Source organism: Spodoptera frugiperda, chromosome 1 (assembly GCF_023101765.2).
Source record: "Spodoptera frugiperda isolate SF20-4 chromosome 1, AGI-APGP_CSIRO_Sfru_2.0, whole genome shotgun sequence".
Taxonomy (NCBI): domain Eukaryota; kingdom Metazoa; phylum Arthropoda; class Insecta; order Lepidoptera; family Noctuidae; genus Spodoptera; species Spodoptera frugiperda.
The window spans coordinates 5,379,663-5,405,148 of record NC_064212.1 but is presented as its reverse complement, the minus strand read 5'-3'; the positions used below and the strand labels follow the sequence as shown (position 1 = coordinate 5,405,148).

The 25,486-nt window shown below is 34.5% G+C and overlaps 2 protein-coding genes across 12 annotated transcripts in view; one reads left to right on the top strand and one right to left on the bottom strand.

Moving 5' to 3' along the window:
* The window catches only part of LOC118273518 (protein ultraspiracle homolog), a 50,535-nt gene extending 29,980 nt beyond the window's left edge, over positions 1–20,555 (bottom strand). The window contains exons 1-4 of one of the 11 annotated variants that reach the window (XM_050693970.1): positions 16,698–16,801; positions 10,559–10,811; positions 9,960–10,313; positions 2,830–3,034 (exon numbers count right to left, since the gene is read on the bottom strand). In XM_050693970.1, the coding sequence (XP_050549927.1) occupies positions 2,830–3,034; positions 9,960–10,140 (386 nt within the window). In that variant the 5' untranslated portion in view covers positions 10,141–10,313; positions 10,559–10,811; positions 16,698–16,801. Of the gene's footprint in view, positions 1–2,829; positions 3,035–9,959; positions 10,812–16,412; positions 16,852–20,225 lie in introns of those variants that run through there. The other 10 variants (XM_050694118.1, XM_050694081.1, XM_035590526.2 and 7 more) reach the window with 10 other exon arrangements.
* Positions 20,556–21,117: 562 nt separating this feature from the next.
* Positions 21,118–24,604, top strand: LOC118273666 (glucose-6-phosphate 1-dehydrogenase). Its single transcript, XM_035590757.2, has one exon. It carries the CDS (start codon positions 21,474–21,476, stop codon positions 22,956–22,958), a length of 1,485 nt encoding a protein of 494 aa, XP_035446650.1. The 5' UTR covers positions 21,118–21,473; the 3' UTR covers positions 22,959–24,604.
* The last annotated feature ends 882 nt before the right edge of the window (positions 24,605–25,486 follow it).

Genomic DNA, 25,486 nt, shown 5'->3' with positions numbered 1-25,486 from the left:
CATATGTATGTGCGCGATTATCTCGCAATTGGCTGCACGGGTTTTGATGCGGTTTTCAACATAGTACTTTTCAGACTTAGAAGGTTATATGTTATATTAAATGGAAGGCAGACATTTTTATTACCTACTCCCTTTTTTCTCTAAGTATGAGTGAACAGTTATATAGATGAATGAAATGGTTTAAGTGGGATTGTCCTCTCTACCCACCATAATTCGGTAGCTTTAATGCGATATAGTTAGACCCGTCTATAGAATAAACGCGGCGGTTGGTCCATACGACTATAATTTACCCACGACCATGTAACTCCCACGTACAAATTGTAATGTTATTATTATCAGTCAAGATGACAAGCTGCTCTCACAATCATATCAAATCAAATGAATCAGTCACATTATCTTGTAATACCACTAATAATTTATATCACAAAAAAGCTTTGGTACCAAAATAGCGGTACACGCGTTCTATGTACTGGTACATGCCTCCGAACACGTGCCAAGGAACGAATTTACACTCTATACATCTCATCATAGCCGTATAATTATTTATACGAGGCGAAAATAAACAAATTTTGGGAATTCTCGGGGAATTTGTTGAGATTAAGCTGTTGATCAAGCCCTTCGCGTTAGACGTGAAGTATTAGGGATTGTTTTCGATAGACACTTGGATCAATCTGTTTATATTACAGGACAAAAACAATACGATCTATTTTGTGTTTTGTATCAATAAAGACCGCAGAAACCTTTTCTCCAGATATGGTTAAGTTCACCAAGTGTCGCCCTTGTCTATTTGTGGACACAACTACGCATCACGAATCTTGTGTCCCTCGATTCCATCGAAGGGATCGAGTAAACAGGGCTACGGAGATATTTCGGTATAACAGGGGTTAAAAGTTACCACTCATATTATCGAGTCCTAATCAGAATCTAGGGTTATCGTACTAATAGGAATGAAAAGAGAACAAATTTATTACTGTAATGTGTCAGACAAATTTATCCGAGTTACAGGGAAATGTCACAAATGATGAAGACACAAAATTCAGATCGATCCGATGTTAAAATCATGACATGACAGTCTACCTGCCTACCAATACGTGATTTTCAAATTAACATAAAAAAATATCAAGGTGAAAAAAATGTGTTCTGAATGGCATTACGAGCGGCTACTGATCGATAGAATTGTAAATCGTTTCAATAATGTATTGCCAGGCGAGTATTTTATACTCTGTAGTTACCTCCTAGTGTTTAAAACGTGTAAATATAAACGAATCGCATAAACGATCGTCCCACGCCCACAAAACTTCAATTAAAAATGTTGAAGAATAATAAGAAGGTGTAAAATCTTTAATTTTGCGCATGCCATAACATAATATTCATTTTACACGCAACCAATAAATGTTGTATCTAAGCTAGAGGTACGGGTACACGCACACAGACACACAGGGCCCTGTGTAACACAGACTCAGTCTAGCGTACCTACGAGTCTAGACGGCGGCATCTCCAGCAACTTATATTATATCAACGTAACAAATAAACGGTACAACCATCATGTACTAATAATACCTAGTTATTATCTTTACAATTATTTGCGCAAACTTTAATTAAATTACGCTTTAATGGCAAACGCAGTACGTCTCCACTTTTAGTACAATTAATTAAAGTCTAGGTTTTATATTACATGTAATTTTATGTTTTAATAACAAGCTCGTGGACTTCAATAGTAAAATTTTATGGAAATTTAAAGACGAACTAGATAAGCGTCTTGTTGTGAACATTTCTTTGACAGCTTGTCTTAAATCTGATATAGACAGACTCACAAATATAGACGTAATTAATAGGTACGTATAATACCCTAATATCTCCTATCAATCAATACAGACCATATCTAAAAACGTGACGCAAAGCCAAGATTCTTCAATTGCAGTAAAAATTCAAAATAGTCGGCCATTTTGGTGTTTTAATTAAAATACTAAAAATTCAAAGCCCATCACGAACCGTAACTGAATGTGAAACGAATTGATTGACATTTAATTCTATTCCAATAGGTCTAAAAGTCTAGGTTTCCCAAGAGTGATCTAATACTTGCTCAGACAGGTACGGAGAGAAAAATAAAATTGTAACGACCGACCATTCTACTTTTCCCCAGCGAATAGCGCTTGAGCAGACATAAACCCCTTAATTTGGTTCGTATTTATAACTCTGTCGCATTTAAAAAAACAATAATGAAAGGTGAACGCGTATATTGCCAAAATATATTCAGGGCTATTTTATATTTACACACGGTTTTCGTCTATTATTGTGAAACGTCTCATCTTGCTACTACGGCCGTCACCGAAACAAAACAGCTGACGAAAATGAATGAATCTTGCTACGACAGATTTACAAATTGACAAAGACCCACGCACATAACAAACGTAAGGTACTAACATTCACTGGTCAACTTAAATTGTAGATAATAGAAAAGCCTCGCCTCTTGAATATGACGTCCAAAAGATTCAGATAACTGCCATTTTATACAGCCTCTTCGAAGTTTTAAACGCGTAGTTTACTGCCGGATGGGAGAGACGAAAAAATTCGAGCAAAAACTCCACATTGAAACTCTTGTATCTATCGAACATCTGGCCCGAGGGAGGAGAGTTAAGTTAAAATATCGAGATCAAACCTAACACCTCCGCAGTAACTTAATTTATGTCGATAATAACATCACGTATGGTATACAAAATATTTTAGGATTATTACGCGACGCGGGACCGTCTTTACATAATAATAACTTTGGAGAAATGTCACGAAATAAAGTTGAAACAAGTTAGAAGCGACATTAATATTACATACCTGTATACTCCATAATGTTTTCCCGACGCTCTGTCTCCACATATAGAGCAGAGGTGCTTGGAACCACTTAAGGGATGATTAGGGGGGTAGTTCTTGAATGCAGGGGGCGGGGTGGAGTCGTCTCGCAAGCCGTCTAGCATCGCCGTGTCTGGCTTCATCTCCGGCGGTGACATCGGCGACATAAAACCGCTCTCTAAGTTCAGCCCTGTAATAAAAAATCTAATCAACGTTTGAACTGCTTCAATAATGAAAATCTTAATTATAGGCGTCAAGTCGTTAATACATTTTTGTTTTAGAACTAGCAAACATATTGAGTTCGTCTAGTTCTAATCTAAGACATTTGCCGACTTTGTACCTAAGGATTTTTATAATGACATGTGTTGTATTCACAGCAAGGAATTGTATTGTGTTAAGACATTTTTAACAAAGAGACAACAATGTGTCGTCGTAAAAAAATGTTAGAAGCTTCGTTTTCGAACATAATGGTGTACTAAACAAATTCGGAAAACAAAAAAGTATGGATGGCAGTTGTTCCAAAAACCAACAAAACCGGTTCATTAGTCCGAGGGCTTCTGGTGCAGACAAAAAAGAAAATAAACATGCAGAGCCACCCTCGTTCTATTGCGCAGTAGAAAACCTTTGATTTCCTAAGCCACGTTTGCTTTGCTCGGGTTACTTAGAAGATGTATTTTTTCTAATTCCATTGCCACGATTCTATAATATCGAATGATTTTGGCTAGCGATGATTGAAAATGTTCAGGTGTTTCTAACTGATAAAAGCATTGAAAGTTTTAAAACATTTTTAAAAGCATGCGTGACGCAATTCTCTTGTGGGAACGTGTTCTTAGAATGTAAATGTTATATTCTCGTTTGGAGCAAGTTGAACAATTACAATAAATGTTATTAGCTACATTATTATCTGATTTATTAAGTGGATAAGAAAACATGCTTCTGTAGTCGTTTGTCTTGTTTACATTGCCATTGTCTTTTAACATCCTATCTATAGCCCCTCGATTCTTTTCTGATATTTTATATTAGATACAGTTAAATCTGTGTACTTATCTTAAAGATTAACACATGAGTGAATTCATTTTTTTTCATTCCCGTCAATATACGTTTGAATTGGTATCGAGCAATATTTCAATATCAGCATCTGTGCCTGAACATAATAGCATATCGAGTTTTACGCAAAATGTACCTCTATCGGAGAATTTACGACCAATTAAAGATTTATTGAAAAAAGATTTAAGTGTCTTTTCCATCTGATTGGAGAAGAAAGATACTTTCATTTTTGCATTATCCTTCAATATTTTCGCTTGAAAAACTCAACTTAAACCTGATGTATGTACTTTCTAGGATTATTTAGACACTACTGATAAACAGTGAAGGAAAACATCGTGAGGAAACCTGGGCTTATAATTTCTATTTATAAGTTTGAAATCGCCAACCCGCATTGAGCAAGCGTGGTGATTAATGCTCAAACCCTCTCCGTGGCCTTAGGTCACTGGTGGTTAACTTATAGGCTGTTGATGTGTGTCTGATGTAACATTTTATAAATAGAGATACCTATATCCACAAAATGCTAAACAAAACAGAGCCCATTAAGTCATTTAGAGTTTTATTAGAGGAATATACCTATCAAATGATTAATTAATTTCTCAACGATTTGATAATAACTCTTAAAGCGCTTCTGACTGATTACTTAATAATAAACCTACCTACTAAATAGTAAAACCATTTTCTATATAAACATTATAAGTACCTATCAAGCAGTCCACACCCTCATCGATAATCATGTTTTATTTAAATATGACATCATTTACCATTTATTAATATGTAAGCGCTTCGTTTGTATGTAATGCATTACTGCATATACACGCAAACACTGGAAAATCAATACGTTTTACCATAAACATAAATTATTTTACATAATATTGCGCCTTGTTTATTAAAGGGGGCTAGGCTAGCTTATTGTCATAGAGTTATAAGTAATTTTGCTGTAGAATTTTCAGATCCGAGACACTGAAGCCCGAAGTTCTCTTGTCTTGTTCAAAAGTCGATCTTGTGACCACTTGATCAATATGGCCAACTATTCACAATGAACATCCGTAGTAAATACTACCTCCGAACACCAGACTCATAAGTTAAAATGTGCAACCTCCGTCAAGAAGAAGATATAGAACTTCTAAGTATAATAAAATTTTACTCCAAAAAAATACAATTTCGATTTACGATCTCCAAGTTTGAGAGCATAAAAAGAAACATGAACTTGATCTTTTTGATGTCGGTCAAAGACAAGCATTATCTTCACGAACGAGTATACATTGCCGCTTGGCTGCTAACACATCCGTTTCTCATATAAGTAGCTACGTAATGTATATACCTAAGATACTACTTAGGACTTACGTCACCGTAAGAACAAGAAATCGTCCGATCCCTCACTTCCGACCTCCCAAATTCCTTTTTACGACCAGTTGTTAGATTTTTTTTTCTTATGGGTCTTTGGTAACTAGTTTGTATTATAAATAGAAATAATTATCTATATCATAAACTATCAATAAAACTGTTAGTTACGTGTTTATGTCCGTAATAAAAATTCATTATGAGCAATCGAAGCCTAGAATATTTGTTTTGTATAAGTTTTACGCGAAATGTATGACCTGATATGGAGTGTGGTTTTCAATTATGTTGCACATACGATGCAGTCATGCTGTGGTGTTGATACTATTATTATATCATTTGTCAAAACCACATTTTCATCATACATTCAAAATCCAGTTTCAGAGAAAAGTCAGGCTTATGTCATACTTGTTCACATTAAACGGCATTGGTGGTTCCAAGTGTGTTTTCCTTAAACTACTTATATATTTACTCATTTAAAAATGCAGAACTTTTGCAATGGCGACTCTGATTCTCTACCTGATGAAATCATGAGCAGGCTACTTATGTTAATAGACAACTAACATTAGAAATTATAATAACATTCGACCCCTACCTGAAAAAAATAACCTTGAAATAACATTTTAGAGATGCAAAATACTTAATACAAATTTCTAAACGCTCAAATACATTAAAGAAACGTGGGTCTCGTGTTATTTTGAGTATTAGTGTGCTTTTCCACCAGAGATGTGCAATGTAGCTATGCTACGAAGATGTAATAGCTAAACTGTTAAACTATGTGACCGTTTCCACTGAAACTAAGCTATGTAGCTGTGTGAGGAAGATGCACAGCTCGAGTATGCGATGCATCGATAGTAGGGAAGACATCCATAGCACGCATCTTTCCATATAAAAGACATCTGAGTCCGTTTCCACCAGTGCTATGCTATGTGTTCCAATGAATATGATTGGTGGAAGCCAAACGCATACACAGTGACGTAGCATACCACATTTGTAGTGGAAAAGCACCCTCAGGTACCTAGTTTCCATATTTATTGTGTTCAAAGTTCCAAATATAATTGACTTACAACAAACGGTTCAAAATATTATGGCGTTTGACATTTAAATCACAATACTCGCAAGTTGGGAACATTCAAGGTTTGTTACAAAGAGTTATTAAGTTTCCGAACCACAGTTGAATCACGCCTACGCTACGTTGACGGAAGACATTGTGTACAATGTTTTGAAAAGATGAACAGAACTACTGACACCAGCACGTCAAGATATCCTTGTGTTCACTTTCTTTAATAAATTTTCCACCTTAATACATCGTAATAAAATATAAAATGCATTAACAAAATTATACACTTTAGAGTAAGTTGACCTAGAGCAACTATTCTTATTGTAAAGGCTATAGTATCAATTCAAATATAGAATTAGAACGGGCCTATATCTAATAGTGTTCTCAACACATTTTATCATAAACCGCAGTTAAAATAGTTTTTGCACGTGTGTGTGTGGCAAGTAAATATTTTTCTATTTTACACAAATGGCACATGTAAGGACGCTTAGAGCCTAAGAAAACAGTACGAAATGGACTGTGTTTGCTGAAGTAATGGTTTTTGGAATTTTCATAAAGTAACATCACCCCTTATCCACCTTGCTTTTTCACCAGAGATGTAGCTATGCTACGAAGATGTAATAACTAAGCTATGAAACTATGTGACCGTTTCCACTGATCCTAAGCTATGTAGCTGTGCGAGGGAACACGACGCAGATCAAGTATACGATGTATCGATAGAGGGAAGCCATCCGTAACACGCATCTTCCATATAAAACACATAGCTTAATTCATTCCGTTTCCACAAGTGCTATGTGTACCAATGAATATGATTGGTGGAAGCGAAACGCATCCACAGTAACGTAGCATAGCAAATCTCTGTTGAAAAAGCACCCTAAAACGGGAGATCCAACGACAATGCGCGATAAAGCTCAATAAAATGTCTCAATTAAGTATTACAACATTTTTCTTAATCAAACAACGAAACAAATGTTTAAGTTATATCGAAAAATTAATTTTAGATGTCTGTGGGCGGTTTCATTCACAAATAACTGTGGTAGTCAAATTCTTATATTATTCCATTCACCTTGGGGCTTTCTTTGGTAGCTACTGGGGTCTTTGAAACAGGACTTTTGAAAACTACAGCCCTTTGAAGAAAACCCACAAGTGATTGCTCTTTCATGGTGAAAATAAGTTACTGTGGCTTATTTACAAGTAACTGTTCGCGACCCCGTCTGAGTTGAACGGAAAGCCACACAAATAGACCAATCACTGAGACATTCACATTATTATTGAATAAGCTAAAGAACCCAGAATTTTGAGAATTATTAATGTTACCAAAATTAGTCAGTAGAGTTGACCTATTCGTTCCCATATTTTAATAAAAAATTACCTTTCAATGCAAATGTCGTGCATGATTTATTTTTGGGAAAAAAGTGTCTTATGTGTTACTCCAGAACCCAATCTACCCCTGTTCCAAATTTCATTCCGATCTCTTTAGCCATTTTGACGTGATTGAGTAAAAAACATACGCATTTATAAGTAAGATTTTTATTATTTAATTAATTGTAATTAAGTAAAAATAATGTAATATTCCGCATTAAGATCAACTAGTTCAAGCAGGTTATGTAACTAATATGAATAAAACAAACTCGTTAGACTATTTCAAATCTAGACACGTGTAAGACTTACCTACAAGTTAGCATTTAGATTAGGTAATGTTTTTTACCTAGTCATATCATAAATGTGCTAAGAAAATTGCCTAGGTATAACGAGGTAAAGACCTACGTAGGTAGCACACTGTCTGACTACAAAATCTTATTTCAAACTCGTATAAATAAACAATTATTATATAATCAAATATAAAAACTGCTTTACATTGTTAGCGCAAATTATAAGAGTCGAAGACAGCTCAAATTAGCTTTATAATTGAGTTTTATTTCAAAGAGAATGTAATTGTAGCGAGTAATAACGATTTTCACTCTCGCGAAACGAGATCTATCGTATAATTTCATGTTAATCTTAGTAATTAACGAAAATCAGTGGAAAAGAAAGATTTTAAACGCACGCATACAGCGACAGAAACTCCGCCTCACGTCTGAGAAAATCAAACCTGTTGAATACAGTGAGAACAAGTTGATTAACTAAATTTTATTAATTTAAAATTTTAATTCAACTCCGATAATTATTTGGGAATACATTTCAAACTTTACATGACTATTCAGCGCAGAAATATTATACAATGTGATAGGCTTAGACTTCTAACCCGTTAAGGCTGAATACTACATCTAATTATATCGACAAAAGTCGGGGGTCGAAGGGGTCAAATAAAAGTTATGGCTATTTTAATATTTTCTTTACTTTTTTTGATATCAAATGTTGTATGCGTCGTAGAAACAAAAAAAACGACAAACGGTAGCTAATAACCTCGGCTAACTAATTCATTACTTTTTTCATTTGTTTGATAATGTTTTGGTGAATCATTTGTGAATTATTTTTACCGAAAAAATCATTTCAATGGAACCCCCAAATTATTTTTTTTGTCGATAAAATTAGATGTAGTACGAAAGGGAAAAACCGAATGGAAAAAGAAAATCTTGATAATGTGTTTTTTACACAAATCTAGTTTCCATCACGAGTATTCAATCAAAATCACGCACTAAGGGCGTTTACATACAGGTCGGCTATTTCGGGCGTATTTTGACGTGTCTATTCATAATATAATTTAATGATTTATATTCTCGACTAAAAAAAGAACCCATCAAATTGTCGTGCTTATTAGAGAACATCAAAGTGTTGGCAGAAAGTATCAAGAACGAGTAAAGCGTTCGAACTACGCGCGCTAATCTTGATACTTGAGTCGATTTTGATCATACTCGTGTGAAAAACTAGAAGCTATTGAATTTTGCGTTAGATTACCAACGGGCTGTATAGTTTGACACTATCTATCATGTTAATTGAAACAGAATTACAATGAAACGGAAGCGTGATACACTATTCCTATCACCATGAGCCTATGACATTGAAAACTCGGTTTCCATGTCTTTTGTTATCTATTATGTAAGTACTTTTGCTTTTTATACCTTTTCCCATTACATTAAACGTTTCCTGAATTTCTATCTAAGTAATAGATAGTCAGTGTGAATCTATTATTCTAATAGGTATTACCTAAGTAAAAATGTAATCGCAGTTCCGACTGTCTAACTTAACCTTTGTAATTATAATGTCATCAATATAAATAAACTGAGTGACTCCGTTTATACACAGTCGAATTATTGTTTTGCTAATATCGTCATTTTTGACACGCTTTGCGGTTAGGTTACCTTGTTTATTATGTTGATATTAATAGTATTATGTGTTTTCTTCCTCAATAACATAATCCTTTAGACATCTACAGATATGGAACAACGGAATCCACAGCGAAAACCTTGAAACAGCTCACCTATATGTTTAGCCTTCATTTACATATTTAGCACACATATTATAACTGCAAACTACAAATCATATTTTTCTATAACTGGGCCTATTAATTGAAGAGCTATAATAATCATCAGGTGCCATAAACATGTCCAGCGGCGTCGACAATATAATTCGTGTTTCTTTATTGTCTGCCTGATTATAGAAAGCCGTTTCATTTCAAGAGATCAAGTATTTTCCTAGACTATATTTACTAAGAAACGTTTATATTTACATTGGATATCCAGTGAACAGTCAACAGTCGGTATGTTAGACGGTGTAGCCATCGGCTGGAGCATGCTGCCAGGCGACGTAGGCGTCATCGGCTGCTGTTGCTGGCCCGGAGGCAAGGGTCGTGCCCAGTTGATAAGTGCCGTCACCGACATAGTCGGCTTGTCTTTCTTCGCCACTGACATGGCCACGCACAAGCATCCTCACATCACTATCAACCCACTGCACTTCAGCAACGTTCACAATGAAACTGCACAGATACACAAGTGACGGACAACTTAGCGCGCACTGCGATGGTCACGATCAATTTACGCTCCGTAAGATCAAACCGTGAATTATGGTAGCAGCGCTTAGGCTTCTAAATAATAAGTGCAAATGTAAGTGAGCGTTCGACGCCGGAGATACGGATAAAAGCGTCAGTGCCGCGACCGGGGACAAAGCAGACGTCGTAGTGACATTGTGATAGCGACTGTTATTGCACCCGGCGGGACGCTATCGCAGTGCAACTCGTCAACAATGCGCCACGAGCTTCGGCGCTGATGCTTAGCTAGTGACTAATGCGCACTAAAATTCAACAAGCTCGAATTTGACAAAAAAATGTACCCGTCAACTTCCGCGCGGTTACCGGCGTGAAGGTCTCACCCGACGTGCTCAAGGTCCGCATACAATCATACGTGAATAAATCTCATTTTATGTTTAAAACGAGTTGCTATAATCACATTTTTTGCCTTTAAAGCTGCAAATGATTCTGAATTGAACTAGATAATCTAAAATATAGTTATATGTTAGAATGGAATCATCTAAATAATTGTGGTTGTTAGCAGTCGGCCTTCATGATCGTGGCTGCGGCGCGTTTCTGTAATTAAGTTTTACGTCACTCAGAGACCGAACTCCCTGCGATAGCCTCTACCATATAAAAATTCGCTATGTCACTTAGAAAAACCTAGCGCGATTAAATGGTACTTATTCATTCGATCCATTGTTCGCAAAATCAAATATTTCTTCAAGTTTATTTATCTCGCGAGGGCACACACAACGTTAAGCTTTTTGGCGCTAAGGTCATAAAGTTATGGTGTACATATTTGGTATCCGTTGTATCTTTACAACTTGCTGGCTGATAACGAAGCACACATAGCAGTTGGGCTTAAAGTGTGGGGTTTTGTTGGCCAAAGTAGATAATTCAAAACATGGCCAAATGTTTGTTCGAATGTGCGACATATGCGGCCTTGGAGCTGTGCGTATAGGGACGTCCGTTGCACGTGTTGAGGGTGTTCGTCATAGATCGACGGCAAAAAGTTTTCCGGTCCTAAACCAAACAATGTGTAAACACCTTGACGCTTTAATATTGCACAATATATTATTTATTATTTTTGGACACGAATTTAATATCACTTCAATAACAAGCTTGTATCGATTTTAAAGCATAAAGTGACAACTTTCCACTGGCTAGGGCCATGCGTTTGAATATTACAAAGAGATTTCTCACTGGTCCTAACTTTTTTAATATTTTTACTGTACCTAATTTTATATTTATGGCTATTTTAATTAGTCCAAATGTCGCAACCATGATTGTAGAACCCATGTGCGGATTCCTATAGCATTATTGGGTATTTCTATTTCCAAAAGAGTAATAACAACTGAAATCTAGATCAGAGAAAGCCTGCCCAAAGCCTCACTTTAGATTTATTGCAGACTTTTGACAATAATTTGAGCTATAATTTTTTACACAATTATTAAGTCCTTAGTACCAAAAACGTAATAAGAGCTGTACGGATTGCGATAAATAAAGCTAGTGTAACGCCGTACATTGTAAGGGTTAGGCTCAGAAAAATAAATAAGACAATAACGAGATATTAGATTACATCTGGACCACATACTGAGACGCTCGGTAAACGAATAATCGTGATCGATATAGATGAACAAATAAACCCTTTAATTCGATACAAAGAACATATCAGCAAAGACTTGGTTTCAACAGATTAATATTCGGTATACATATCTAAAACAATGCAAATTTATTACAAAATGCTTTATAAAAAGTAGCATTGAAAACATGCAAATACTATCTTTATCTTATTTATGGGATTCAGCGTAGGCGTTTGATAAAATTCACTTTAATTCGAAAAGCAGCCAGGCGTGTTTTTGTCCATATCCATTTACGTTCGGTTTAGGGTGTAGGAAAGCACCTATATCATAGAACTACCTTACACGGACCTGTCAATCAAGCCGTATCCTTGACGACCCGTGTCTATGTAATTGATAGCCTCTCGTGAGAAGAGGAGAATCTTTCGTAAATTAATCTACGTAAGTGAGCTTATTTATACTTAGAGCGTGTACAACAAAGCAACAAATCAATACCGAAACCAGACTAAAGAAAACACGCCATCGACAATGCGACAAAGGCTTTAGCAAAACGCCATACCGTCGCCTTCAAGCACGAAATGAATGAATTGAGCCATTATGATATTGTCGGGATTGATGGGCTACACAAAGGGAATCGCTCCGACAATGACTAAGCGGACACCAACACTACCGGTAATAAACTCCACAAAGGAAATATTACATATTGTAACAACATAATTTATAGTTACAGTATGATAATAATTATGTTATGATGAAAGTGCAAACCGAGCCAAGAATTCAATTGCATTAACCGTGAAAATATTCTTGAGATTAAAAGATGCAACTACTCGATAAGTAAGAATTACGCAGCGCTCAGTGAGCGTAGAGCAGTTTGTCGCGTTATCAAGGAATGTTTCCACTTTCCTGCACTTTCTTTGATCCGCATGACGTGCGTGCATACGTGCATGTGGAGTATGTCGATATAGATTCTGTTTGCCGCTGTCCCCCTCCGGCAGCGCTATCGATCTGCATCGACCTTGACTTAACGCGCGCTACCCAGACACAATTAACATTAACAATAGCTTACACTGCGACAATACCGGCGCGAGCGCAACACCTTATCAGACTCTCTGATTTTACATATTGTCTTTCTTTGTTTTGCACCTGAGTTCTACGTTTCAATATTAAACCTACTTGAGCGGCAATAACGACTATGACAAGTATTACTCCTCACTGACATTTTATTGTTGGTGAAGAATGGTTTGATTTCCATAAATTTTTAAAGGGAGCTCTGGCATCCTTTTGAAAGTATTACAAAAGTAAAGCAAAACAACGTCCTAGACTTGACCCGTGGCGTAACAGGCAGACGTGAGACGTGCGGGTGTACGGTGAGTCAAAGACGCGGGGGCGGCGCGCGTGCATTCGCCGCGAGATATGGGTAAACGGAACGCAGAGAGAAGCGCGCCGCGGGGGCCTGCGACCTTGGCGATTCGCTGACGACTACAGGTGTTTTTTGTTCGTGCACAAGATCGCTCAGCGATGCCGCTGCTGGCCAGTCTGCACTAGGCGAGCCGGTAGACGCGCGGCGCGGGGAGACCAACCGGAACTCCAACTACAAAACAATGCTCATTTTCCACACAGAGATGCGTTCATTGTGAGACGACGTGGTAATTATATTATTACTAACCTATACGTGTTTTATACTCTAACCGATACGTGATTCGATTTAGAATCGTCAGTTTATCATCGTTTTTGTGCCATAGACCTAAATAAGGCTCTTAAAGGGTTTAGAGGATCGGAATTGCTACTAAATTTTTCCTACCAACCACAGGAAAACACGATAATTCTATTGGATCTGGACGTACTACAAGCAATCGTATTTCATATATGGCAGAAATAAATAACCAATCAATCTCCGTTTTTGATAGAAATCGATCGAAATCCCCAGATTTTGGATTGAGATCAGTCATTAATTTTGGCCGATAGGGACATCTGCGAGACCAAACGAAAATCTTATTAAAATCCATTAGTTAGAAGGGCAGCAGAAAATTGACAGAAAAGGAGTCATCTACCAGCTAGCAGCTGTGCTCAATGATGTAGACTTTGAAGAGAGATATGGGGTTATGAGATATGAGATGCCAAAACTCATACTTATGTATGCTGCTTTTATAAGCATATTATCAAACAAAAACTACCAACAAGGTTACATTTTCGTAACTAGATACATACATGGAAGATGGCAAAAATAATATAATGGGTAACATCACGTGGCTTAACAGGCAACTGGCATTAATCATTGTTTTAATCAAACGTTTGTACTTTGGACTTACTTAAAACTCATTAATTTAAGCATTAATGAAACGCTATTAATAACAAATTAACGTCAATACATGTGATGCGTGAAAGAAAGTGAATCGAGAAGGATTTGATCAAATCGAATATCGCCTATTATCGCCCACGCAAAATAACATCCACATCATATGTTTGTATTAAAAATAATGAGAAGTAGAGCGTTTCATCATTTACCCAAACGTTACATAATGACGCTAGCGCTGTGTCGACACGAGACCTTGGCCGTGACCAAGCCAGAGAGTAACACTTCCCGCGGCGTGACGTGACGCCCGGCATTCGCGCCTGCGATTAGGTACACGCAACAACAATAAACTAAACACTCCTTAACAAGCTGTAATAAATTTGAAAATATTTTAATAAGCGGTTACAAACGCTATTAAAGAATCAACTCAATCAGCTCTGTTAGAAATTACGTTAAAAGACAATAAAGATGAACAAATACGACTTATAAGAACAAAAACGACGATCAAATTGGAAGAATGAAGTTCAATTCAATAAAATGAGACGAGAAAAGCCTAAATAAGAAAAATGGTTTGAAATTAATTTCAGCACCAGACGCGATCATATTGTGTTTTTACAATTTATTTTGATAAATGGTTGGAAGAACTTTAAACGAATTTCATCAACGAAATAATTTGATTTATACTAAAGAGTCTCAAGTAAGGTGGAGATATAAAACAAATCCGGAACAAGATGGAATGGCGTTAATAAAAACGTAATGCATCGTATTAGTATTCCATATGTGAAATACCACGAGGGCGGCGATGAATTCAAATGTACATAGTGGAAGACCTTGACAATGATACAACTTGTCTTGTATTTGTCTTGGATAACAGCTATAAAAATAATAACCGTGTTTCAATAGCCGATAATAATGCACATTACGATGTGTTCAATGATTTCTCAGGTGGATTTTATAATTGGTTTTCATTTAGCGACGACACAGGTGTTAATATGAAAAAAAATATCGTTATTGAAGAAATCCAAAACGAAAGCATTTATGATAGATCCGAAGAATTTAATTTAGGTGAATCTGTTTTGGACATCTCACAAAATACAACAATTGAAGATCAGAGAGACGAAATAAGCAGAGCATTTAAAAGGAGTGCCAATTAAAGGCAAGGTAATCAATTCATTATAACCATGGGTTTATAATTTACGACGACAACATCAAACGTTCTGCCTCAGTTACTGGTACGTGGTAATTTTACAATTGTCTTGTTGTTTTGCATTTGTCGTCCATTATTTCACAGAACCAACGTAAAATATTTATAGATGGTGAACTTAGAAGGAATTCTGAAAACATTATTAACTAATTTCTTTGTTCAACTATAAGTTTTCTCTTTTAATTACATTATTACGTCTATTAAATGAGAACTATGGAATTTTCTTGGAACAAAATGTTTTTGGAGCTTGTTCTATAGTTCAGAGCCATTCGAACTTCTTAAGTAGTGGTAGTGGAAACCTCTGAGCTGTATTTTAGAGGCCAACGATTCAAAATGGACGATTAATATTCCAGTTTTCTCTAATCTGTTAAGGATAGCGAAGGATTTTTTTAAATGTTTAAATCGATCCTTATTAAAGGCCTTACAGAGTATTATGCTAAAGCCAATTAGCCAGGAAAGCAAAGAGATGTCAGCATCAATCCTGGTGTGATCACGAAACTATGGAGGTTCCGATCTCATCACGGTCTGCTTTGGCACGCTTTCGGTGCTCGGTTACATCATCCTGACGTCAAACTATCAAATGAGGAAAGTTCTGTCTTATCTTGATATGAAAATGGGGTATACAAGAATGGAAATGCAGCAGCTAGAGCAATAGAGCACAGAGATAAATTTATTCAAAACACTAGAGTCAATACACTTGCAACCTTGCATTGCTCTTTACGACTCGTGTCAGATAAAGACATAAGGGCATTAAAACATTACAAGTTTATATTGCTTATGTTAACGTTGTTGATTTTAACTTGAATCGTAAATCGAGAAAAGTTTATATTTAATTTTAAACATTTAATAACTTATGAAAATCTTTTTCAAATAATATTGTGAACTTGAAATTTCAAATGAGATTGTCAATGCGAGATATTGATTGAAAATGTAGATATATTCTGATGCTTTGTTGATTACTCGCTCCTAATTCATTAAAGATTTAAATAATATTATAAAGTACTTAAAATACATAAGAAAGATTTCAAAAAAATAAATTTAATGTTATTAACGATAAAAATATATGTTTAAATTAATCGATATTGAACTCTACTAACAATTATTTACTTGCATTGCAAGTTGACGAACTGGTTATCTCCACACAAAAATTGCGAAGATATGAGCTATAAATATCGCATACATAATCATAGAAACACCAGCTGACGATGATATGAATTACGGCTGTGTAGTTGCATAGGATCCAAATGCGCTCTTATTTCCAAAGTTGAAAATCGTGAGACAACCCTAAACAGTCAACACGAGTGACACATCACAAACATGGGTGGTAAATGCGCGCGGAGCCCGTCATGGCGACTATCATAAAATATTAATATTAAAATTACGGTAGTTAATTAATGTTAAATGCCGGTTACGGATCGTGCATCGATTTTCGTAAATGTCGCGAGCGGCGCCGGTCTCGCGGCCGATGCGGGCGGCGTCGCTGCTCTGACTGGCGCGTCGCGTCCCCGCTCGTACCCCGCTTCGCCACCGTTTGTTTTGCTGTATTTTCGTTGTTAATCATTCTCCTTGACCTTGTGCGACGTCGAGTGGTCCACTGCACACGACTGCGCACCCCTCGCCCTGCCACCCGCCCGCGCTGCCTGTCGCGCCGCATCGCACGTGCTTTAGTCCTTCGAACCGCACCATGCAATGTGACTAGCTAGACTATACGACCTTTCCATTCCTTGGATCTGTCTTATTCACTAGTCTATTAACCTATTGGCAGGCAGGCTCCATATCTTCAATTAATCATTACTTGGATAGGTACTTTTAATCAAAAGGATCTACTAAAGTTGACTAAAGATTTGATTATTGTTTGGTTTCATATTTTAACCTTTACTCTGTTTGGTTATTACAACCAAAACGTGAGGTTCTAAAGCAATAGTTTTATTTTATTTTGCGTCAAACAAACAGGTTGTTTATAAATCGACGAAAGACTCGTTATCTTTTCAAAGCAATTTTAATCTTCTTACATTGTCACTAAGCGCGCATTATCTGAATTAAGTCTAAAATCAGCAGGTAATGGATAGTGTTTGTTTTCAAATAATATTGCGCTCTCCTGGAAATTTTATCCACGTTTCATATTTTATTAAGCTCGAAAAATCCGTGTTAAGCCCAATTCCGATATGAAAGGGTTACGCGAAGTTTTAATCCCTTTTTCAACATTTTTATGTATTGAGAACACTGAAACTCTGTTTCTAAAAAATACAACACCTATCGGTTGCCTTTCGAGTAGTTTTAACCGATTTTCCAAAAAGGAGGTTCTCAATTCAGTCGGTATCTTCTTTTTAATTAAAGGAAATTTGTTTTAACTTAGTTCGCTGACCTTGGAGGGTCCTTAATTAATTGTAGTGCTATATTTTTATTTATTGTAACTTTTCTTAATTTTATGTGGAGTAACTATCATTCCTTTTCTCATTTTGTTTATGTAAGCATAAACTGTGTTTCTTTTAATTATTTACACTAATATACGAGATTAACTTTCTGTTTTATTATGGTTGTACTTTCTTTGTGTCTTCTTAATAAGTTTTATTTTCATCTAGAACCTTCATTATTGTAAAATTTAACTTCAGCTAATTTGATTTTGAAGCCATTTAAAATTGACTAAATAAAGTAAACAACTGCCTTCCCCAACAACAACTCAAGATTGATAGCCAATCGCCAGTAAGCTTTCTTTTCCAAACCAAAATTGTTTTCTTTTCATAACAGCCGTGTTTTTGACAGATTCAACCTTGAAGCGTTCGCGGGAAATCTTTATTGGAAAATTAATTACTTTTGTTTCTGTTATCAGAAACAACCACCTTAAAAACGTATTTTCTTATAAATATTGGTGTTTTACGTGGTTTAAGATCGTTATAGGAGATAAATAACTACGGGTGCACGAAAATTAGATGGTCCTAAAATACTGCCTTGCGGCATTCCGACTAAAATCTAGTTATGTTGTTTTTTTGTTAATGGATAATGTTAACGATTTTTAATGAAACAGATTTTTTGGGCTTAATTAAAACCCTTTATTACGCGTTGTAAAAAATATTTAAAACGACTATGATTCAAGTGAAATGATAAAAAATATTTGCGAGTAAAGGACGTAGACGTATCTACCTACCCACTAGTAGCTACTAACTGTTAGTAACTAACTGTAGCAAATCAGCTATGTCTGTATTTAGATTTGGCTGCATAATGAACCAAAAATCTGCTAATGTATGTTGAATTAGCAAACTCGTAATAATCTAAATTGCGATATATTTGCGATCATTATCAAAAAAATATAAAACTATAGATTGTCAGGATATGAAGAAAGATAGGAGAAACGCAACTTTAAAAAATGAAATGCTTGTTGTTTTTTAGCTTCAGTTATTCACTTTTGGAACATTTAGTTATATGTCAGCACAAATGGCTCTCATATTATGGGTGGTCTATATCTAAACGTAATTGTTTACTATACTGCAACACTGTTGTTTATAGGGGTAGTGTGTTTAAAGTTAAATACCTAGTAATAAAAAAACCTTCAGTGCTTTTAAAAAAAATGTGTCTCGAATGTCAGATTTTGCTAAAAATGTTCACTAATTATCGTGACGATAATCACGGAATAACAAAACAATATTATAACATACTAACTTGTAACGCCATCTAGAGTGAACACAAGGAACTATTTTAAAAGCGCCATCTAGGACATTTTGAGGACACTTCAAAATGATTTCTTCAAGCTAATATTTTTGTAAACTTGAATTTTAATAATTAAATAAATGATACAATGTATAAATATTTAGTTTAAGAGATTTAAATTGATTAAATGTTAATAGGTAATTGCAATAATATAATTTAATATTTTTCTTCAAACAAATTCTCTAATATAAATTCTGTTTCAATATCAAATTTAATTCAAACCCAGACTTTGTTGATACCTAAGAAATTACTATGATAATATTTTTATCTACACTTTTTGACTGATATTAGATTTAATAACATTGAAAAAACACAGATTGACTTTTTGTTTTGATTGCCTTCTTTAGAGATTGTATAATATAAAGTAGAATCTGTAGACTCTAAAATTATCCTAAAACATATTTTATGTTAAGAGAAATTCAGAATTTATGATAAAATCAGATTTTAGCATATGCACAAGAATACAATTTTTCATTGTACAGAACTTAACTGCTTATTTTATGTAGCAGTATTTTAATTTTCATATATAAAAAAATATTCACAGGGCTCTGATTGTATCAGAAAAAAGTTTAGGGTCTTTTCAAGTGATCATGAACAATAACTAAATATATACTTCCTATATTTACCTAATGTATTTAGAAAATTAAAATTGTAAGTAGGTAACTTATGATCATTATTTGGTTTTTCACCAATAAGATGTTATTTTATGTACTCATATATATTGTATTTAATCGTCAATTAACTAATTAATTAATTAACAGACTATTCAGCGAAGCCCAATAGCAATAAAACTACAGAGTTCAATTAAAAAAAAATCCAATATGTAGATAACTAATTCAAGTAACATAATTGTAAGAATTGTGAAGACTTGTGATGATTCTTTAACACATAAGTCCTGATCTATGTCTTTTGAATATTGTTATTGTTCATTCTGATATTACCCATACAATGCTTCAACACCACACCACATCATATCAGTACTGTTATCATAAGTCTTGTGCCAAATATAAACTAAACACAATGGCTTAGATAAACAAAACATTCAGTAGCTGCCTACATTACAAACTAACTACTGACTCGTAGGAACAGTTGTTTTTAATGTAAAACAAGGCACTCACTGTCACTGATACAGGGTATGTGACCAATGACAGTCTGCTTTCATATTACTAGTCTTTGTAGACAGAATATAACACAAAACCACTTACCTGAATCTCTCGAGGGCTCCATCATTGAATTTAATTTATCTATCGTTTACGATATACCACTTTCATAGAACAGTTCAGTGGCTAACGATGAACCTGTCAGAAACAAGGTCGTTGAACTAAATATACCTATACGAAGACGAAATTATACACCCCCTCGCTATCCACGAATGTTTTTAATGATATTATGAAACACACTGGTAATAAAACTTTAGTTTTATGAAATACAGCATTTAGTATCGCTGATATTTATAAAGGAATCACGAATAACCCAATTTCAATTAATTCTCAGTGAAGTGACATAAAACAACGCGTCACGTCACAGACGAGCTTCGTTCGGAAATTTCATACCATTTAGGTTTCATGATAAGAATTCAATTTACAAAGTCCCACCGTAGAGAACAAAGCAATCACGATTAGTGATAAAACTACTGATTGCAAATATTTTTTTGTATTTATTGTTAATTTTAAAAAGTTGATTGACTAAACGATGTTATTGGTGTACACGTACTGTACTGACAGTGTATTATATTAAACTTTTTTAATAGCAGTTTCCATACTTTTACAGTATGTTCTTAGCAATTTGAAGCTACCTAATTTCTTACTGGAATAATTATTCTGTCTCTTATTCTAATTACATAATTAAAAATAAATATTAGCGATTTATAAATTTTAAGCTGTCATAATTTTGAAATCCTGAAATATTAATTATTGCGCTTACTTAGATTATATTATAAAACACTAGGTCAATGTTTAACACCATTTTTTTTTCTATGCTCTAATTTAAAGAAATCTGTAAATAGTTTTCTTTTAGTCACGGATTGATGATCGCAGAAAATATGAACGTTGATCGTAACGGAACGTGTTTTTTTTATTTTCAATGTCAAGTTAATGTCAAATAATAAGGTCAGTTCTCATTGTCACTTAAAGTTTTACCTGTGTTTTACATTCCATTGGTTTAAAAAATATATAGCTTAAATAATAGCCAATCAAATAACCGTATAGTGGTATAACCTTGCAACTGTGTAAGTTTCAATTTGAAAAAAGTTTCATATAAATACTTCGCTAACATAATTTCAAGTTTATATTGTCGAGTTTCCCGGCGTTACTGTTTGGTGTAGTTTTTGCTTAGTAATAATTTTTTATCTCTAATTAAGATATATAAATATCAAGTGCTTCATAAACACATCACCTGCGATTCGCACAGAAATATAATACGAATAATTTATTAAGTGTATAACCTACGTGAAAATGGAAAACAAAACAGATTTTCAATATCCTCACACTTTTATATTACTTGGTGCGTCTGGAGATCTTGCAAGAAAAAAGATCTACCCGACTATATGGTATTTATATAGAGACAATCTATTACCTCGCCACACCAAGTTTGTTGGTTATGCTCGTACGAAGCAAACAATGTCTGAGGTAAAGGAGAAATGTAAAAAATATTTGAAAGTGCGTCCAGGAGAAGAAGAGAAATTGAAGGAATTTTGGGAAGCCAACGAATATTTTGCCGGTTCTTATGACAAGAGAGTAGACTATGAAATGCTCAACCAACTCATTAGTAAGTTTGAAAAAGGCCCTGTGGCTAACAGAATATTTTATCTAGCAGTGCCTCCAACTGTATTTGGAGATGTTACAGTGAATATACGAAATGCATGTGTGTCCATTAAAGGCTTCACAAGAGTCATCATTGAGAAGCCTTTTGGTAGGGACGATGAAAGTTCACAGAAACTGAGTAATCATCTGGCTGGTCTGTTCAAAGAAGAACAAATTTACAGGATTGACCATTACCTTGGTAAAGAAATGGTTCAGAACTTGATGACTATCAGATTTGCCAATCAAATATTCAGTCCTTCATGGAACAGGGAGAATATTGCATCTGTGTTAATTTCCTTTAAAGAACCATTTGGTACTGAGGGCAGAGGTGGCTACTTTGATGACTTTGGTATAATCCGAGATGTAATGCAAAATCACCTTCTGCAAATTTTGTCACTTGTGGCCATGGAGAAACCTGTTACTTTGAATCCAAATGATATAAGAGATGAAAAAGTAAAAGTATTACGCCACATCAATCCTATTCAGCTGAATGATATCCTGGTTGGACAGTATGTTGGCAATCCTGAAGGCAAAGGTGAAGAAAAGTTGGGATATCTGGAGGACCCAACTGTTCCAAAGGACTCTGTGACACCTACATATGCACTTGCTGCTCTTCACATTAATAATGCTAGGTGGCAAGGTGTGCCTTTCGTTCTTCGATGTGGAAAAGCTCTGAATGAGAGAAAAGCAGAGGTGAGGATTCAATACAAAGATGTACCTGGTGATATCTTTAATGGGCATGCAAAGAGGAATGAGTTGGTGATTCGTGTTCAGCCTGGTGAAGCTTTATATTTGAAGATGATGAGCAAATCGCCTGGAATGAAATTTGACCTGGTGGAAACTGAATTGGACCTTACTTACAGCATGCGTTACAAAGAAGCAGATGTCCCTGATGCATATGAGAGACTAATTTTAGATGTATTCACTGGCACACAAATGCATTTTGTAAGAAGTGATGAGTTAGAAGAGGCTTGGCGTATATTTACGCCTGTTCTGAAAGAACTGGAAGGAAAGCGTATTAAACCTGTTCCTTACGTGTACGGGTCCCGTGGGCCTCCAGCTGCAGACAGCAAACTTGCTTCCTACGACTTTAAGTACAGTGGCTCATACAAATGGCAAAAGCCTACTCTATCTTAAGTTAAATATTAGTTTGGTTAAAGTTGTTGGTGGTGGTTTGCTTTTGTGGTTTTTGATATTATGATATTTGCATAATAAATTGTAACATTTATAGATGTAATCAGTTCTCTAAGTTTAAGGTACATTCCAATTTTATCACAACTATTTATAATTTCTCTTATTTATTACTCTGCATTCCTTCACTTTAACTAACATAGATTTATTTGTGAAAGTATTTTCTTGATACTAGAACTTCTTTTTATTGTATTTACAATTTATTGCATGATATTAATAATAGTAGATTAATGGGACCATTTAAATTCATGACAATGGTTGTGCGAGTGCCTTATCCACTTCTTTAAACTGCCTGATATTTACTGTGACAAATTAATGTAAGCTATGATAATCACGTGAAACGCTTGTTGGGGTTACCTATGATCAAATTATTTTAAGATAATTAAGGTCAGGTTATCTCGGAAATGATAAAAAGAAATTAACTAATTTTATATTGTATTTAAATGCAATTTTAATAACTATGTTTATTATGATAAAATTTGTTATTGAATAATATGTAATAGTTTAATACAATGTATGTATTTCAACTTGTGGCCCTCTTTTTCAAATTCTTTTCAAGAGTTGCAAATACTTTAGAAGTATGAGCAGCTTACTATTTTGTAAGTACTGGAGTTATACCATAAATAGGGTTGAAAAATACTGGTTTAAAACCAATACATTATCTGTTTCTAAATATTTATGCATTTGTGATTTCCAATATTAAAAAAAAATACTTAGTAGAGAAAAATGTTGGTACATGGCCATAGGTCTATACCCTTATGTAATAAGGTAGCTTTGATATTATCATGTGATGTATGTTTTTATAGTTTCATTATTTTTATACAATTATACTGTCTACATTCAACTTAGCACTAAGTATAAAAGTTTTTATAAAGAGGTTTAAAATGGGATTTATACATAATATTAATAGTCTATTGTATGGATTGCATACAAAATATTCTTTCAATTTTTATAAAATGCAATGATAATTTCGTGACAGCTTATAAATTTTCTGTATATTGTGTTTTTGCTTACACAAGAGAAATAATTGATAATTAATAATAGGAAGTTATTGAACATTTATTTTGATATCTTTATCCTTGGTTATTGATTGTATTTCATAAGTGCCTGCTCATACCTATGTTAATTGTTTTAGAGTACATCATTTGTTGATATTATTTTGAAGTGGAAGTGACATCATGACACAGCAAGATACATTGCTACTGTAATCTCTGATTATTTTTATTTGATTAAGAATTCATGATTCTTACAAAGCAAGTCTGTAAAAACAGCATTATTATTGTAGGTACTTAGTGCAATTATGATTGAAAATTTGATGTTATGATGTCCTTTCCCACCTGTAGGTATTGTTATTGATCTGTTCCTATTGGATTCACTCATTATTATTTATTGTAAAGTAAAGGACTTTGTGCCAATGTAATGCATAATAAATCTTTGACCTTTTGTAAAGGTGATCACCCTTTGAATTGACTTGCATTATTGATCTGTATAATTATACTTGGGAGAATTATTTATTTTATGTTGTAAACATTATTCATTCATTTTTGTATCCTATAAAGCTTTTGACGCTGAAATAAACAGTATGGTGCTGATTTTTTTTTAATTTCCCTGATAGCTTAGAAGTACATAAATACCTTTATCGTTAGTCTCGATCAAGTCACAGTTATCAAGAGTTTTTAGAATAATCGATCTAACTATCAAGCTTAATCATAACAAGTAATATTTTACAAGTCATGTCTATTATTGAATAAAGCTATGTCATGCTCTGACTTATTTTGAATTAGCAAATATTTTCACAGTATTTGGTAGCAAGTATATTGAACAACGCCATCTATATTTTGAAAATGACTTCAACAACGAACAAGTTTTGATATTATTTTCCTAAGATTTGTCTAGATGGCAGGGCAATGTACAAGCTTAGAAAATAACGAGAGTTCTTCAATTGGAATCCCAGAAAGAAAAAATATTCTTAAAAATATTACCTGTATTCTAGAGGTTAATTCCGACGACCAACGAAGACTACTCTACTAAAGCTTTAATTACTTTTATTATATCGAAACCAAGACTGTCGGTCGGACATTCTTTTTTAAAAGTTGAAAAGCTCATCAGAATTCGGCTTCAGTTTCAACTTCTTTTACAAAAGCAATTTACGATAAAGGAAGAAGGGGAAAGGGTGAGTTTTATGCGTAACATTGGCTTATAACATATATAGGTACTTAGGTAGTCTAATCGAGTGTAAATTGTTTATAATATTATTAATATCTATCCCTACGCATGTCGAACCATAAAACCTAACAAAATTGCCGAGATTTGCTAAAATAATATTATTATTCGTTTCTCTTTAAGTTTGGGTTTTGGTAGGATTTTGATTTATTACGTATTTTCACATGTATTTTGAAAATGGTAACATTGCCAAACTTCCGCTCTGTTGAAGCTTGAAGCTTGACAATTCAAATATTTGAAATGCGGCTGCG

Excerpts from the sequence above, each read along its gene's own strand:
- LOC118273666 (XM_035590757.2), top strand. The coding sequence starts at position 21,474 with ATGGAAAACAAAACAGATTTTCAATATCCTCACACTTTTATATTACTT.